Source organism: Hemicordylus capensis, chromosome 6 (genome assembly GCF_027244095.1).
Source record: "Hemicordylus capensis ecotype Gifberg chromosome 6, rHemCap1.1.pri, whole genome shotgun sequence".
NCBI lineage: Eukaryota > Metazoa > Chordata > Lepidosauria > Squamata > Cordylidae > Hemicordylus > Hemicordylus capensis.
Window position 1 is genome coordinate 91,346,142 of NC_069662.1, and position 13,377 is coordinate 91,359,518.

General features: G+C 41.8%; 1 protein-coding gene across 3 annotated transcripts in view; it reads right to left on the reverse strand.

Annotated features, from left to right (window-relative positions):
* Nucleotides 1-13,377, reverse strand: part of BMPER (BMP binding endothelial regulator) — a 297,532-nt gene that overhangs the window by 47,897 nt on the left and 236,258 nt on the right. The window contains exon 14 of one of the 3 annotated variants that reach the window (XM_053264968.1): nt 4,576-4,651. The exons of the other annotated variants lie outside the window; for them this stretch is intronic. Within the exon in view, the coding sequence (XP_053120943.1) occupies nt 4,633-4,651 (19 nt within the window). The 3' untranslated portion in view covers nt 4,576-4,632. Of the gene's footprint in view, nt 1-4,575; nt 4,652-13,377 lie in introns of those variants that run through there. 3 annotated transcript variants of the gene reach the window in all.

The window sequence follows — 13,377 nt, forward strand, 5'->3', positions numbered from 1 at the left end:
CATATTAGAAAACAAGAAACAAAAGAAGGAAAGACAGGGCTAAAGAAGGAGAGAATTTCTCCATTAAATGGGTGTATTTCCAGGAGTTACTAGTCAACCAATCCCTAGCCCCTGAATTTATTTATTTTTTAAAACTGGCAACAATTTGAAGCAGTATTGCCAAGTTAAAGAAAAGTTATCAATCATGGAACTCTTTGAAGTCATGCACACAATCAAAAACTGTGTTCTACCCAGGTTTGGGAGCTATGTGTACTCCCAATTTTTGGTTGTGTGGAAGCAAGGTAAGAGGAAAACCTGGGTAGAAGTGATTGTGTAGAAGCAACGTAGGAGGAAAAGCTACCCAGGTTTTCCTCCTACTTTGCTTCCACACAACCAAAAATTGGGAACACAACACACACAGATCCCAAACCTGGGTAGAACACAGGGGTTTTTTTTATTGTGAGAATTACCTCTTTGATTATGTCAAAAATAGCTATTAATATACATATGAATTCATCTAGTATGGTTGGGGTTGCAGCTGCTTTGCCTTAGACATGAAGTCTGATTACCAGATACACACAAATGTCATGCCTATATTTGAAGCCAAACACCCTTGATGGATAGTACTGTCAGGGGCTTGGCTGAGTTCTCTGTCTGTCTGCCCCTTCCCGTCACCATCAGCCCTAATGTTCTTTGCTTAAACTTTAGCCAATTATCTTCAGTCCAGGTGCATCAGCAGGCAAAGTGACAAGTATATACAGACAGTACAAGGGAACATATAGTCAGATTGGAGTCTGCCGTGTCTCACAACCACTGGAGGCTACATCAGAAAGAACAAGGAGAAGGAGAAAAGGAAGGGAAGCGAAGTAAAATGGGATAGCTCACAAGAGCCTTTCAGTCTCAGAGTGAATTATGTCCCATTCACATGAAAAACTGCATTAACAACTTATACAATTAACAATTCTCTTACTGTACATTTTGTTTTATATTAAATGTAGCACTTGAAATAATGTGTATAATGATGTGTAATGTTCTTTAGAGTTGTGCATTTTGTATATAAAACATTTATATTTTGTATATAAACATGAAACTATATTAGTCTGATGTGAATATAAAAGTTGTGTAGCCACTTTGAGAACTGGGGATGATGAAGCAGGATATAAATATAATAAACTTGCATTTCCCCCAATATTACAGCCCAGGGCCAGCCCTGCCATGCAGCAGGGTGAAATGAGTTACCTCATGTGGTAAATTTGGGGAAGCAGATGTGGGGCCAACTCTTCCCCAACTCACCTTTCTGCTATAGCTGACAGCAGCACCACAGAACCCTCAAGTATCACTTCAGCCAGCTCAGCTCTGTGGGCAGAACCACTCTATCTTACCACGTGCCCAGAAATCCCCCCTCCTGCTCCTGCCTTCTCTCCCATTTCCTCTTTGGGGGCTGCCACCACTGTGTGGGACACAGCAGTGCTCCCTGCCACCCAGCAACAGAGAGCAGAGACACTTCAGCAACAACAGCAGCGTGCTGTTTAGCCACTGCTGCTCCTCACTCAGCTATTGAGCAGGCAAATGAGTGGGAGGGGCAGAATTTTCTTGGGGGTGGGAATGCAGCGGTATTTAGTGCCCCATTCAGGTGCAATGTCTTCGAGGACGACAACTGCAGCAAGTAGCCAGGAACAGGGTTGGCATGAGGGAATTTTGAGGAACTGGGTGCATATGTTCCTATATACACACTCTGCCGCTGTGTCAAAAGACATAACGCTTGATAAGCATCCCAAGCAACTCCTCTAGTGAGATCTCTTTAAGCCCCCAAAGACACGAGCCTCAGCAACAGGAACTGCAAGCGTCAGGAAGTGAAGCTCTTGAGCCCATCTGGGCTGACCATCCTCCCATTTGCAAGAAGAGTGCAAAAATGCCACATGCCACATGGTCCTCACAGCAGAGGAAGAGTCCAATGAATCAGGCACTGTGGGAATGAAAACCACAATAGGAAATGGAACACAAAAGTAGAAAGAAACATAGAAAACATCTGCAGATGTAGTTGTTTGTGGTAAGGGGTGTGCCACTGAGGAGGGAAGTCCATGCCTACGCAGCAGCATCCACAACCTAAATAAAAAGGTGGAGAGAAAACCAACAGTGCTAGCGCAGGGGATGTTTTCATGGCTTCTGCTGTTCAACATTAAACATCCAGCAACAATAAATATATATATATATATATATATTTAAAGGTCTTGGGTGTCATAAATGAAGATGGAAAGAAGATACACATGCATACTCATGGGAACATCTGTAGGAAGCCATTAAGTAGCTATGCAGTGACAAGAGAACATCTGTAAAGACCACCGGCCATGCTGCAATTACATTATTGGAGTACCCATAATGCCTTTCATCGAAAAGGTCATAGATCCTGTCCCAAATTAATTCAGCCTCATAACATCCGTGTGAGGGAAGACACAGTGGGCGGAAGACTTCAAAGAGCACCGGGAACTCAGCTGCCTCTGGGTTAAACCACAGCACCTGTTTTCAGCACACAACAATACAGTTTTCAGGACAGGAAACAAAACAGTATACTCAAAAATCAGGAGGAAGTGGGGACTGCTGAGAAGCAACTGATATTTAGCCAGAATGTATCTTGCTGCTTCTTGCTATTACAAGTGTCATGTGGTCTCTGTACAAGAGAGCAGTTCCTACGTCAACGCTATGTCATAAAGGCAGAAGTTTCCCGGAGCTTTTAAAAAGTATTGCTTTGACTTGCATTTCTAAAGAACAGTCCCTCTTTCTGGAATGCCACTGTACCTTACAATGTCCCAGGCACAGAAGCATTGCCCAAATTATAGTCATAGATAGACCACTTAATTCAAAGTACTTTAATTAAAGCTGGTTTGGTTCTATCTAAGCCGCATCCCTTCTTTGACATGGCATTAAATCAGCTTACAGCCAAGTACTCTGGTTCATTTACTTCGTTTTTAATGCTTCCAAAGAGCCAAAAGATAGGATATAAACCCCTAGACAGATGGACAGAAACAGCTCAAGGCAGATCACCCTACAGCAATAGCATCAAGCATAAAAGCTACAGAAACAATGTCCAACATCCAAACTACCAATGTGACAGTGGAAGAGCATTTAGTGGGATGGAGCAAATTTTGGCACTTTGGCATGGAGGAAAATGCTCTTCCAGAGATATGTCATTAGTCTGTATGTGAACCGATATCACCAGCATAAATACCACACCATAAAAATAGCAGCAGCAATCTGAAGGAACAGAGAGGTCAAAGGAGACTCTCTCTAAGAGATGCTCATCCCAGGGAAGTTAGGGCTTTTAAGGCAATAACCAGCATATTGCACTTGGCCTAAAAACTGCCTTTGTATTTCTCCATTTCAGGTGTTCAGGAAGGCAGAAGGTGACTGGGTAGGGACTGTTTGGTCTAATATATGCCCCTGTACATTGAAGAAAAACAATGGAAAGGCTAGCTTCTTTTTAAATAATGTCAATGAAAATATATGGAATATACCACCAGATAGCAAATACATTTAGTTGGGGAAGGTGAAATAATCAGATGTGAAGTTGAAGTGGGAGAGGAACTGCAGGCTTGGAATGTGAGGCTTTGTATGCAGAACTTCAGGGTGGGGCTACACATAAAGCAGCCCAAATCAATCTCTCCCACTGTCCTGGCTCCAATTAAGAACCCTCTGGTGGGGTTCCTTAGAGGTATATGTTATACCTCTTGTGGGGTTCTTAATTGTGGGTGAAGTAGTTGGTGAGGCCTCAGCAACTGGTATTGTTAGGGAGCTATTTATTTATTTATTTGGCCCTGCTGTGATTTTATACAAGCTTTTAACCATCATAAGTCTGTCAAAGGTTGTTAAGTACCTAGAATAGTGTCTCTGGACACTGAGATAATGACTAAATTGTCTTTATATATGTTTATACATGTTCATTATACATTCCCAAAATTTGGTTTATGTCAACATATAATATGTGAATGTTATCCCAGACAAATTTTGTAATTTTTAGAAAAAACATAGGGGAGGGGGACCCACACTCTGTTGACATGTCCCATGACCTAAATATGATTGTCAGTATTCACTGGTGTAGGTTTGAGAAAATACTTATCATCAGGGCTTGTCAGCATTCACACATGAATGCTGGCATTCACCAAAGTTTGGATTTTCACCGTAATATATATCTATGAGATGGGGAATGGCTATTAATTTATATACACAAAAGAGCTTTATTTTATGCTAAAGTTACTCAATTTTCTGTGCTTGTCACTCATATTTAGGGCCTCATCTCCAGAGGACTGTCTGGTATTGTACATTTAGACTATGTTGTAAATACTGAAGATACAAGGTCAAGACCACTGGCTTATGCATTGGGCTTCTCCTCCCCCAAAACGTATTTAGAAAATCCCTTGGACACCATGAGGATAGTCACTGAACAAAGCTCAAACTGTTACACTCCAACTCCGTTTTATTTCTCATCCAGATATCCCAAATACACACTGCAAGTAAGTCAGAAAATACATGCACCAGGGATCCAGAAAGTGACAAACAAGTTACTATTTGTGATTTCAAGATCAGACATCCAGCTGTTGTTCTTGTCTTTACATCCCTCTCACAATCCTCAGAGGCTTAGCAGCCTGGAGCTAACCTCTACGCAGCAGTAATCAAACTGAACAGGAAGCAAAAAATGTAACCTGTGTAAACATTTCCCTCGAACTCTCTCCCTCAAAAATTCCCAGTGGTTGAAAACCCAACAGAAGATCAGTGTGAACAGTTTGCCAGAAAACAGCATTCCCAAGTGCAAACTTATTGCTACACACACAAGTTGCTTTTTGCCCATTGCCAATTAGATGGGCAATGGAGACTAAGTAAGGAGCCTAATGCTGAGCCAATGGATAATTCCACATGGACACAAGCAGAACAGCCAATGGAAACCATGATGTAAAGTTCAGCTCCAGGGCACTGCTGCAGGAGCTTAGTCTAAGAAGGCCTTGTTGTAAGGTTTGTTGTGAATGAATGAAAATCTAAGCTAGAGGAGCTGGCGATATACATGCCCAGAGATCCTAGCAATCTTTTAGCAAAAGATAAAGGAAGAACTAAAAGCTGGGACGCAACATTACAGCCGATATACTTGTCCACTTAGTTATTGACACTCAGATTTTGATTCTGGATACAATAATTGTTCCCATTTGATGCACAGCTCTAGCAGCTGCCAATGCAAATTTTGTTATTTGGTTTATTATGTCACTGGCTCACATACTACAACCTTGTAATGGAGTATTTGTGCAGTTGTACAATTGTAGAAAAGCAGTTGTGTGATAAAGGATCATTATTTCCAATTGCCATCTATTGTGCAACTCTGTGCTCTTGTGCAAGAATGCTGAAGGAGTGTTGTGCACTAGGTGAGCCACTACCTTTAGAATACAAATTTACCTTGGGTTCTTTCTACAACAGGAGTTAGCCTTTTAGCTATAACGTATGAGTACAGGAGAATCTCATTACTCGTGGGGGTTCCATTCCTCACCTACTACCATGAGTAACAGAACCACGAGTAATTAGGCATTATGGATATAGGGAAAGGGGAGTTAGGTTCCAGGGTGGCGGGGGGGAGGCAAAAAAATGGCTCACAATAGTGAGAAAACTTACTGTGGCATGCTCTACCCATGTGCCCAGGAATACCCCCAAAAGGATGAAATGTCCCCAGAAACTATGAAAAATTGTGGGGAACATCTGGTTTTTTTCCAAGAAACAAGCCACAAAATAGTTCCTTTAGATAAAATGGCACGTGGAAGTGACCTCCACGGTCACTTCCTGTTGGATATGGAGTTCCAGTGCACCAACCTTTTGCACGAACTATCCTAATAACCACTAGGGACACTGGGAGCAGAGGTAATTAGTGAGGGTCTCCTTACCTGTCCCTGCTTTGCCTCTACTCTATGACCCCTGCCTTGACTACTCAGGTGCTTCCTAAAGAGTCAGTCTCCTTCCTTTCCTCTTAGAGAGCAGATGGCAACATGTATCTCTGCCTACCTATTCATTATGTCGTTGATAGATAGGACTAGGTCTTTCCTATCTCAATTGTACTTCACCAATAAACTTACTTAGTTTAGATTGTACAACAATCTCCATGTGTGTTCTTTAAATAACTTCAACAAAGAAACTCAGCACTCTACTCTGTAAATGGAGTGGGTAGCTTCTTTTGACGCTTTGCTAAATAATCACAAACCCCAACACATATGGCCCTCTAGGAACCATGAATATGTGGGTTTTAACCCTTTTGTATCCGCGGATACTGGAAACGGGTGTCTATTAGACACCCCCTGGATACACAGAACTGCAAATAGCAGTTCTGCGAATAACGAGGTTCTCCTGTACGATGAACCAATAAGCAGTGCGGAAAGGGCCTCAAATGAATCAGACTGACAATATTTGCCCACTTTTGACCTTTCCAGTACACTAGTTAACTCTGAAAATATTGCCAGTGATATCTTATATCTATTTCTAAAAAGCTGGGCATGTTATGATCATTATGGATGGAACAAAAACAGCAAGACATTTTTAAACTTGAAGAATACTCACTCAAGACAGTCAACCCTTCTGTTTCTGAGGGGGAAAGCTGCCCAATTTTCTCCACAGAAAAAAATCCTGAAACTCTGTGGTTCCCTCACTTGTCAGATAACCCTCTTCTATTTCTGAAGAGGGAGGAGTTTGACAGAGTTAATTTCTTGGTATTATGAAGTACGGTCCTCCCAGTTGCTGGTGGGCAAGTTCTGAGGGAATTTCCTCACAACTCCTCCACGTTATGGGGACACTCAAAGGTCCAAATAACCACAAAAAGTCTTATCAGTGCCGTAGCCCATTCTGTAGATGAGCCCTGCTTCTTAATACTAACTCTTTAGGGATGGATGAAAAGGAGGTGTGAATGAGCCCCCCCACACACACAAAAAACTAGAAAACGGGGGGGGAGTTGCACATGAAGTAAAACCCAAGTTAGAGGAGAGATTCCTGTATTTGTTGCCAACTCTTTCTCACCACAGGTGACAGGTACACCACAGGTGACAGCCACAGGTTTAGGTAACACAAACACTCCAAGGATATACTGCAGCATTTTCCTGCAGTTCCATAATTGTTTATACAAATCTTCAATGCTAAATTTGGAATCCACACTTGCACACTTAAGTTTAAAGATCTTAAATGAAGTGGGCTGACCAGACAGAAAAGTGAATAGGGCCACCCAAAGTTGAAAGAGGATATAATCCAGGCCTGCTCAATTTAGGTCCCCTCTGCTTGTTTTGGACTACAACTCCCATAATCCCCAGCCACAGTGGCAAATAGCCAAGGATTATGGGAGTTGTAGCCCAACATCTGCAGGAGGGCCGAAGTTGAACAGCCCTGATATCATCCCATCCTCATAGTTGTATACCCCAGATCTGAGGAAGCAAGGAAAAAGTCATATCATAGATTCCCAAGCAGTCACTCTACAGTTTATTTTGATATATCTGATACTGCTCACTGATGGAGATAAATGAATGTGTTAGATAAACAAATTTTGCAACCCAGTGGGACAATACTCAGATTGTCATGCTGGAGTACATAACAGCAAAGTCTGTACTTTTCAGAGGTCTTCACAGGGTAGAAAGTGGCAGACTTAAAGAAAAGGATGACATTTTTATTGACAAATTAAGGTTGCCTGGCATATAATTAAACATCCAGAACGCAGAACAAAAACCCACTTCTTGTTTGGCCTGAGCTTGTGCATTGGCTCATGCCTGTAGTGCCACTTCAGAGTGCCACAGATATCTTTTGCCTGAGCTTCCTACTCAAAAGTTAGTTGTTTATACATTGTACAATTGATGGCCTTTTCACCTAAGAACAGTCTATTTCAGGCCATTCCAAGATCAGGGCTTGAATTCAGTGCATGCATTGTCCTTCCTAAAAGACTGACTCCAGGTGGCAATCTTTTGGAAACACAACCAAGGCCTATTGCAATTCAGCCATGAAATCACATTTTAAAACACTGTTTCTCTGCCAGAAGTGTGTGCATTGCATCAGCTAAGATCCTCTAAGAGATCACCATGAAACCAAATCTGAAATTTGGACACTGAGTTGGAAATGAATTAGAAATATGATTCCATTTCAACTGCAGGTGTTTTTCTCTCAGTTTTTGTTGCCTCTATTTGATGGCAGTGTTCCACAGTTGAGATAAATTTGAGACTTGATATGGAAATCTCTTTCTCATGCTTCTGTCACTTACTGTATGACCTATTTCTGGAAAACAAGATATAAAATGCAAGTTGAAATCTAAACCAGCACTACCATTTGATTCTCCAAGTAGCATTAATCAGCAACTTTCTTCCTAACACTAATTTATATTACTATATATTGACACAGATAGATGCGTCATAGAATTTGAAACACAATTTAACAGTGTTGCACTCAAGTTAGATCTGGATCCAAGCAGGAGGCAGTTAATCACACAAATGTACAGTACATGACTACTGGGCTGGGTTCTGCTCGAGGGGTCTCAAATTCTAAAGGCCTGATTTAACCTTGTCCACATTTTAGAGAAGACGTCTGGGTGTTTAAGCCTTTGGCAGCAACAACCCCATGGCCTTTGTGCAATAGCATTTATTGTTCTAGGCAGGCTAACCATTCACTATGGGAGGAAGAGTCAGTCTAGGAGAAAACTGTCTTTCTCCAAAGCCCACAGGTCTGTAAATGTGACTTATCACAGTGTTTAAGAAGTTTAGAAACTTGTGTGTGCCTGAGGCAGGATGCTAAGTTCTGCCCCCTTACATGGACTCTCCTCCCACTCTTCTCTATTTTTAAACAGCAGGGGGCAGGAGGGCATCTTGGTGCCTTGCTGGCACCCCAGTAATCTTCTCATTGAGGCAACTGCCTCACCTCACTCATGGAAGGACTGCCCCACATTGGACTGTACTGAAAAAGGAAGCAACAAGACTCTATGGGCAGGATTCACTGTCTCCCTGCTACCTCCACTCAGATTATGGTTTACTGCATGGTTCAGAGCAGAACGGACAGTGCTGTATTAAACTTTACAAGCTACTGAGGGGATTGCTAAACCGTCTTAAAGTTGAAATGAGTGCCTCATGGTATCTATGCAAGGAAACTTATTACAGTGCTTCTGCTGAGGTAGTCACTAAAAACAAGCTGATAATGGATATACCTGTGGCAGAAATACAAGCAACCTGGCCCTCCGTCTTTTGTATGTTTTTCCAGTTCAAAACACTGGAAAATATTTGAACATATTTTAAAATCCCTGTTTGCTGAAAATGCAGATGCCTTCAGTATATCTCTTTTCCAGTTAGGGAAATTATTTTGATTGCTGACTGGATAAAATATTTTAAAGCAATGCAATACTAAACAAGGTATCCTCACAGCTGCCTTAGAAATGCTATTAAAATGAATCCATCCAAGTTACTGCTCTTTAAAATGTATGAATTCCTGTGTTGTGTCTATGCATTGCATCAGACGCAGCAACGACTTATAGGTGACTGTGGTTTCCATAGATTACATAGTGCTAAAATATAGGCTGAGCTGTTTTGAACCACTGTTCAGACATAGCCTTCTTTGGGCTACTACAACTTGTTTTTGTGAAAGAGTCATCAAAGGGGACAGAATCAAAGGCCTAGACTAAGAGGCATCCTTGACATATAGTTTATTCCATGGAAGTATTTTGAATAGTAAAATTTTAGAGTTAGAAGAGACTCTTGTTGGAGGTCTTCCTGATCAGCCCCCTGCTTAATGCAGGAATTCGCTACATTATCCCTGGCAGGTGGCCATTCATCCTCTGCCTGAACACCTCCAGTGTCCACCACTGCACAGGACAGCCAATCTCACTGTCAAACAGTTTTTACAGGTAGTAAATTTCTCCTAATGTCTAGCCTGAATCTGCTTAGTTGAAATTTCAGTCCATTGGTTTTAGTTCTACCTCAGGAGCAACAGAGGACAAGTTCACTCCTTCTTCTATGTGACATCTCTCCAGATATTTGAGGATAGCTATAATATTTCTCCTTAGTCTCCTCTTCTCCAGGCTAAATATATCCCACTCCTTTAACCAGTGATGTAGTTGCAAATTCAGAAGTGAAGGTGCTTTCCATGACAGCCCCCATGGCCATGCCCACCCCAACAGCCAGAGAAGCCAAGAAGAACCAGTGCTCCATCCCTCCTCCACTATACCCCTGCCTTTAACTATTCCACATAGGACTTGGTTTCCAGACCCTCACCATCTTTCAGTATCCTTATTTCCATTGCTTTGCTACGGAATATTTCCATAGCTTTGCAATGTCCTTGGGGCATCTTGTCATTAGAAGGAGACACCTGCCAGGGTCATACCTCATCGGGGAGGGTGTCATTGCTGATCCCTGGAGCCCTCTCACTCTGCTGCTGCTCCGTATTCTTGCTGCCACTGCCTGTTTACCAGTCATCTCTAAGTGATCAAGCAATGATAGGAATAAGGAGAAAGAGCAGCAGGCTCCACTCACCTCATCCTCTCCCTTAGGGAAAGGGCAGTGGTGTAGACTGGGCCCAGAAGGAGAAGGGAAGTGAATGGGAAGTGGGGACAGAGGCATGGAGGAGTTGGGCCCATTGAGGACATCTTAGTCTGCCCAAACCTGGAACTGGCACTGTAAATGCCCTTTATGTTCCTCTTAGATGAATGACACTTCAAAATACATAACTATGCTCTTATGATCTAAATCTACACCAAAGCTTTCTTGGAATGTCCCCTTCACTTTTTAAAATGTAGATGCTAGTAGTAACAATGGGGCTTATGCGACAGAGCAGGATATAAATCAAAGAAATAGAATTATATATATAATTTTATATAATAATATTCGCTCAGTATCCTCTGCCATGAAGACAGATGCAAAAAACTCATTTAGCTTCTCTGAAATCTCCATATCCTCCTTAATAGTCCCTTTCATTCCCTCATCATCTAATGGACCTACTGCCTTCCTGACAGGTTTCTGTTTCTGATGTATTTAAATAAGAGTTTGTTATCCCCCTTGATGCTTTTAGCTAAATGTTCTTCAAACTCTGTTTTCACCTCTCTTACTGTCTCCTTACATTTCTTTTGCCAGAGTTTGTGCTTCTTTCTATTCTTTTTATTTGAGCAGGCCTTCCAATTTCTGAAGTATTCTTCTTCCCCTTTATAGCTTCCTTGACTTTACTTGTTAACCATGTTGGCATCCTTCTGGACTTGGTTGTACCATTCCTCCATTTTAGTATACATTCTAAATGCTCTTCTACTATTGTAGTTTTAAATAAACCCTATGCATTCTGGAGCAAAGTGACTCTCTTGATTTTCCCTTTCAGTTTTATTTTCTCCAAACTCCTCACTTTAGAGAAGTTCCCTCTTCTGAAGTTCAAAGTGTCTGTGTTAGACTTCCTTGGCAGTTCTCTCCTTGCATATATGCTGAATTTGATCACACTATGGTCACTGTTCCCTAAAGATTCCATGACACTGACATCTCGCACCAAATCCTTTGCACCACTCAGGATTAAGTCCAAGGTCACCTCCTCTCTGGCTGTTTCCATGATCAACTACCGTATTTTATGGACTATAAGACTCACTTTTTTCCTCGAAAAATATCCGCCAAAATTCAGGTGCGTCTTATATGTTCTAACAGTTTAATATGTTAAAACTCTGAAAAACTGGATTAAAATTAAGGTGCGTCTTATAGTCCGTAGCGTCCTATAGTCCGTAAAATACGGTATTCTAGTGCAAAGCCATTCAGTGTATCTAGAAATTTGGCCTCTTTGTCATTACTTAAATGTGAATTTACGCAGTCTATGTGTGGGTAATTCAAGCTCACCCATTATTACAGCTCTCTCTTTGATGCCTCCCTGATTTCCTTCTGCAACTCCCAGTCACTGTCAGCATTTTGGTCAGGAGGGCGATAGCATGTTCCTAGTAGCACATTTCCTTTGTATTGTCACCTGCAGAGTTTGGGTGGAAGACTCCAGTCTTCCAAGATTTTCTAACTTGTTAGATTCTATCCCATTTTTAACATACAGTGCTATTCCACCTCCAAGCTGCCCCTCCCTGTCTTTTCTATAGAGTTTATATCCAGGGATAACAGTGTCCCACTGGTTCTCACTGTTCCACCATGTTTCCGTTACGCCCATTGTATCAATGTTCTCACTAGCAACCAAGCACTCCAGCTCACCCCATCTTGGCTCAGAGGCTTCTGGTATTGGCATATAAGCACCTATATGCTGGATCTTTTACCTGGTGCGTGCTATCTTTCTTATGGCCATTTGATTCTTTTGACAAGCTGGCAGATCCTTCTGTGTGCTCTTTACCTGGTTCTATTCTGTTCCCTTCTGGTTTATCTGAAACAGTTACACCCACACCTTAAGGGATGGCATTTGCCAAACTGGATACTGCCCAGCTCCTGTTGGCTATCCCCAAGATTGAAAAAGCTATTACATCATATGAAGCAATCCTGACATCATTGCATTAGGGAAACACAGGAATGTAGGAAGCTGCCTTATACCAAATCAGACCATTCATCCACCTAGCTCAGTTTTCTCTACCCTGACTGGCAGCAGCTCTCCAAGGTTCCAGGAAGGAGTTTTCCCCAGGCCTACCTGGAGATGCTAGGGAGCTTGCTTGCTTCTGCATGCAAGCCGATGCTTTCAGACACAAATTCCTGCAGTATTGAGAATAAGAGAATAACCCTTCCTATTATTATTATTATTATTATTATTATTATTATTATTATTAATTCAATTTCTATACCACCCTTCCAAAAATGGCTCAGGGCGGTTTACACAGAGAAATAATAAATAAACAAGATGGCTTCCTGTCCCCAAAGGGCTCACATTCTAAAAAACACACAAGATAGACACCAGCAACAGTCACTGGAGGTACTGTGCTGGGGGTGGATAGGGCCAGTTACTCTCCCCCTGCAAAATAAAGAGAATCACCACAGTAAAAGGTGCCTCTTTGCCCAGTTAGCAGGGGACCATTCCCTTTTCCCACTTGGTGCTTGGTGCTTGTGCCATGCAGTTCAGTATTAGACATGTGGGGGTGTTTTTAATTATTGGAAGAACCATTACCCACACTATAAACAGATTGCAGCAGAATGCTTCTAACACACAAACTTCTGCTTTCAGTTAGCATTTGAATTTATCGTGCCTTGGGGTAAATCGTGAACTTGGGTTTTCCACACACACCCCACCCTCAGTCAATATTTGCTCTCAAGTCAATAAATCTTCATATGGACCACAAAACAGAAACCAGTAATAGTTTAATACCAACTTGGCTTCCATTTTAAAGGCTAAAGGAAGATTTCAATCTCCCAATTTCCTTTGCATCTGGAAAAACTTTTAACCATTCAGAGTATCTGTTTGCCTTTAGGCCCCATC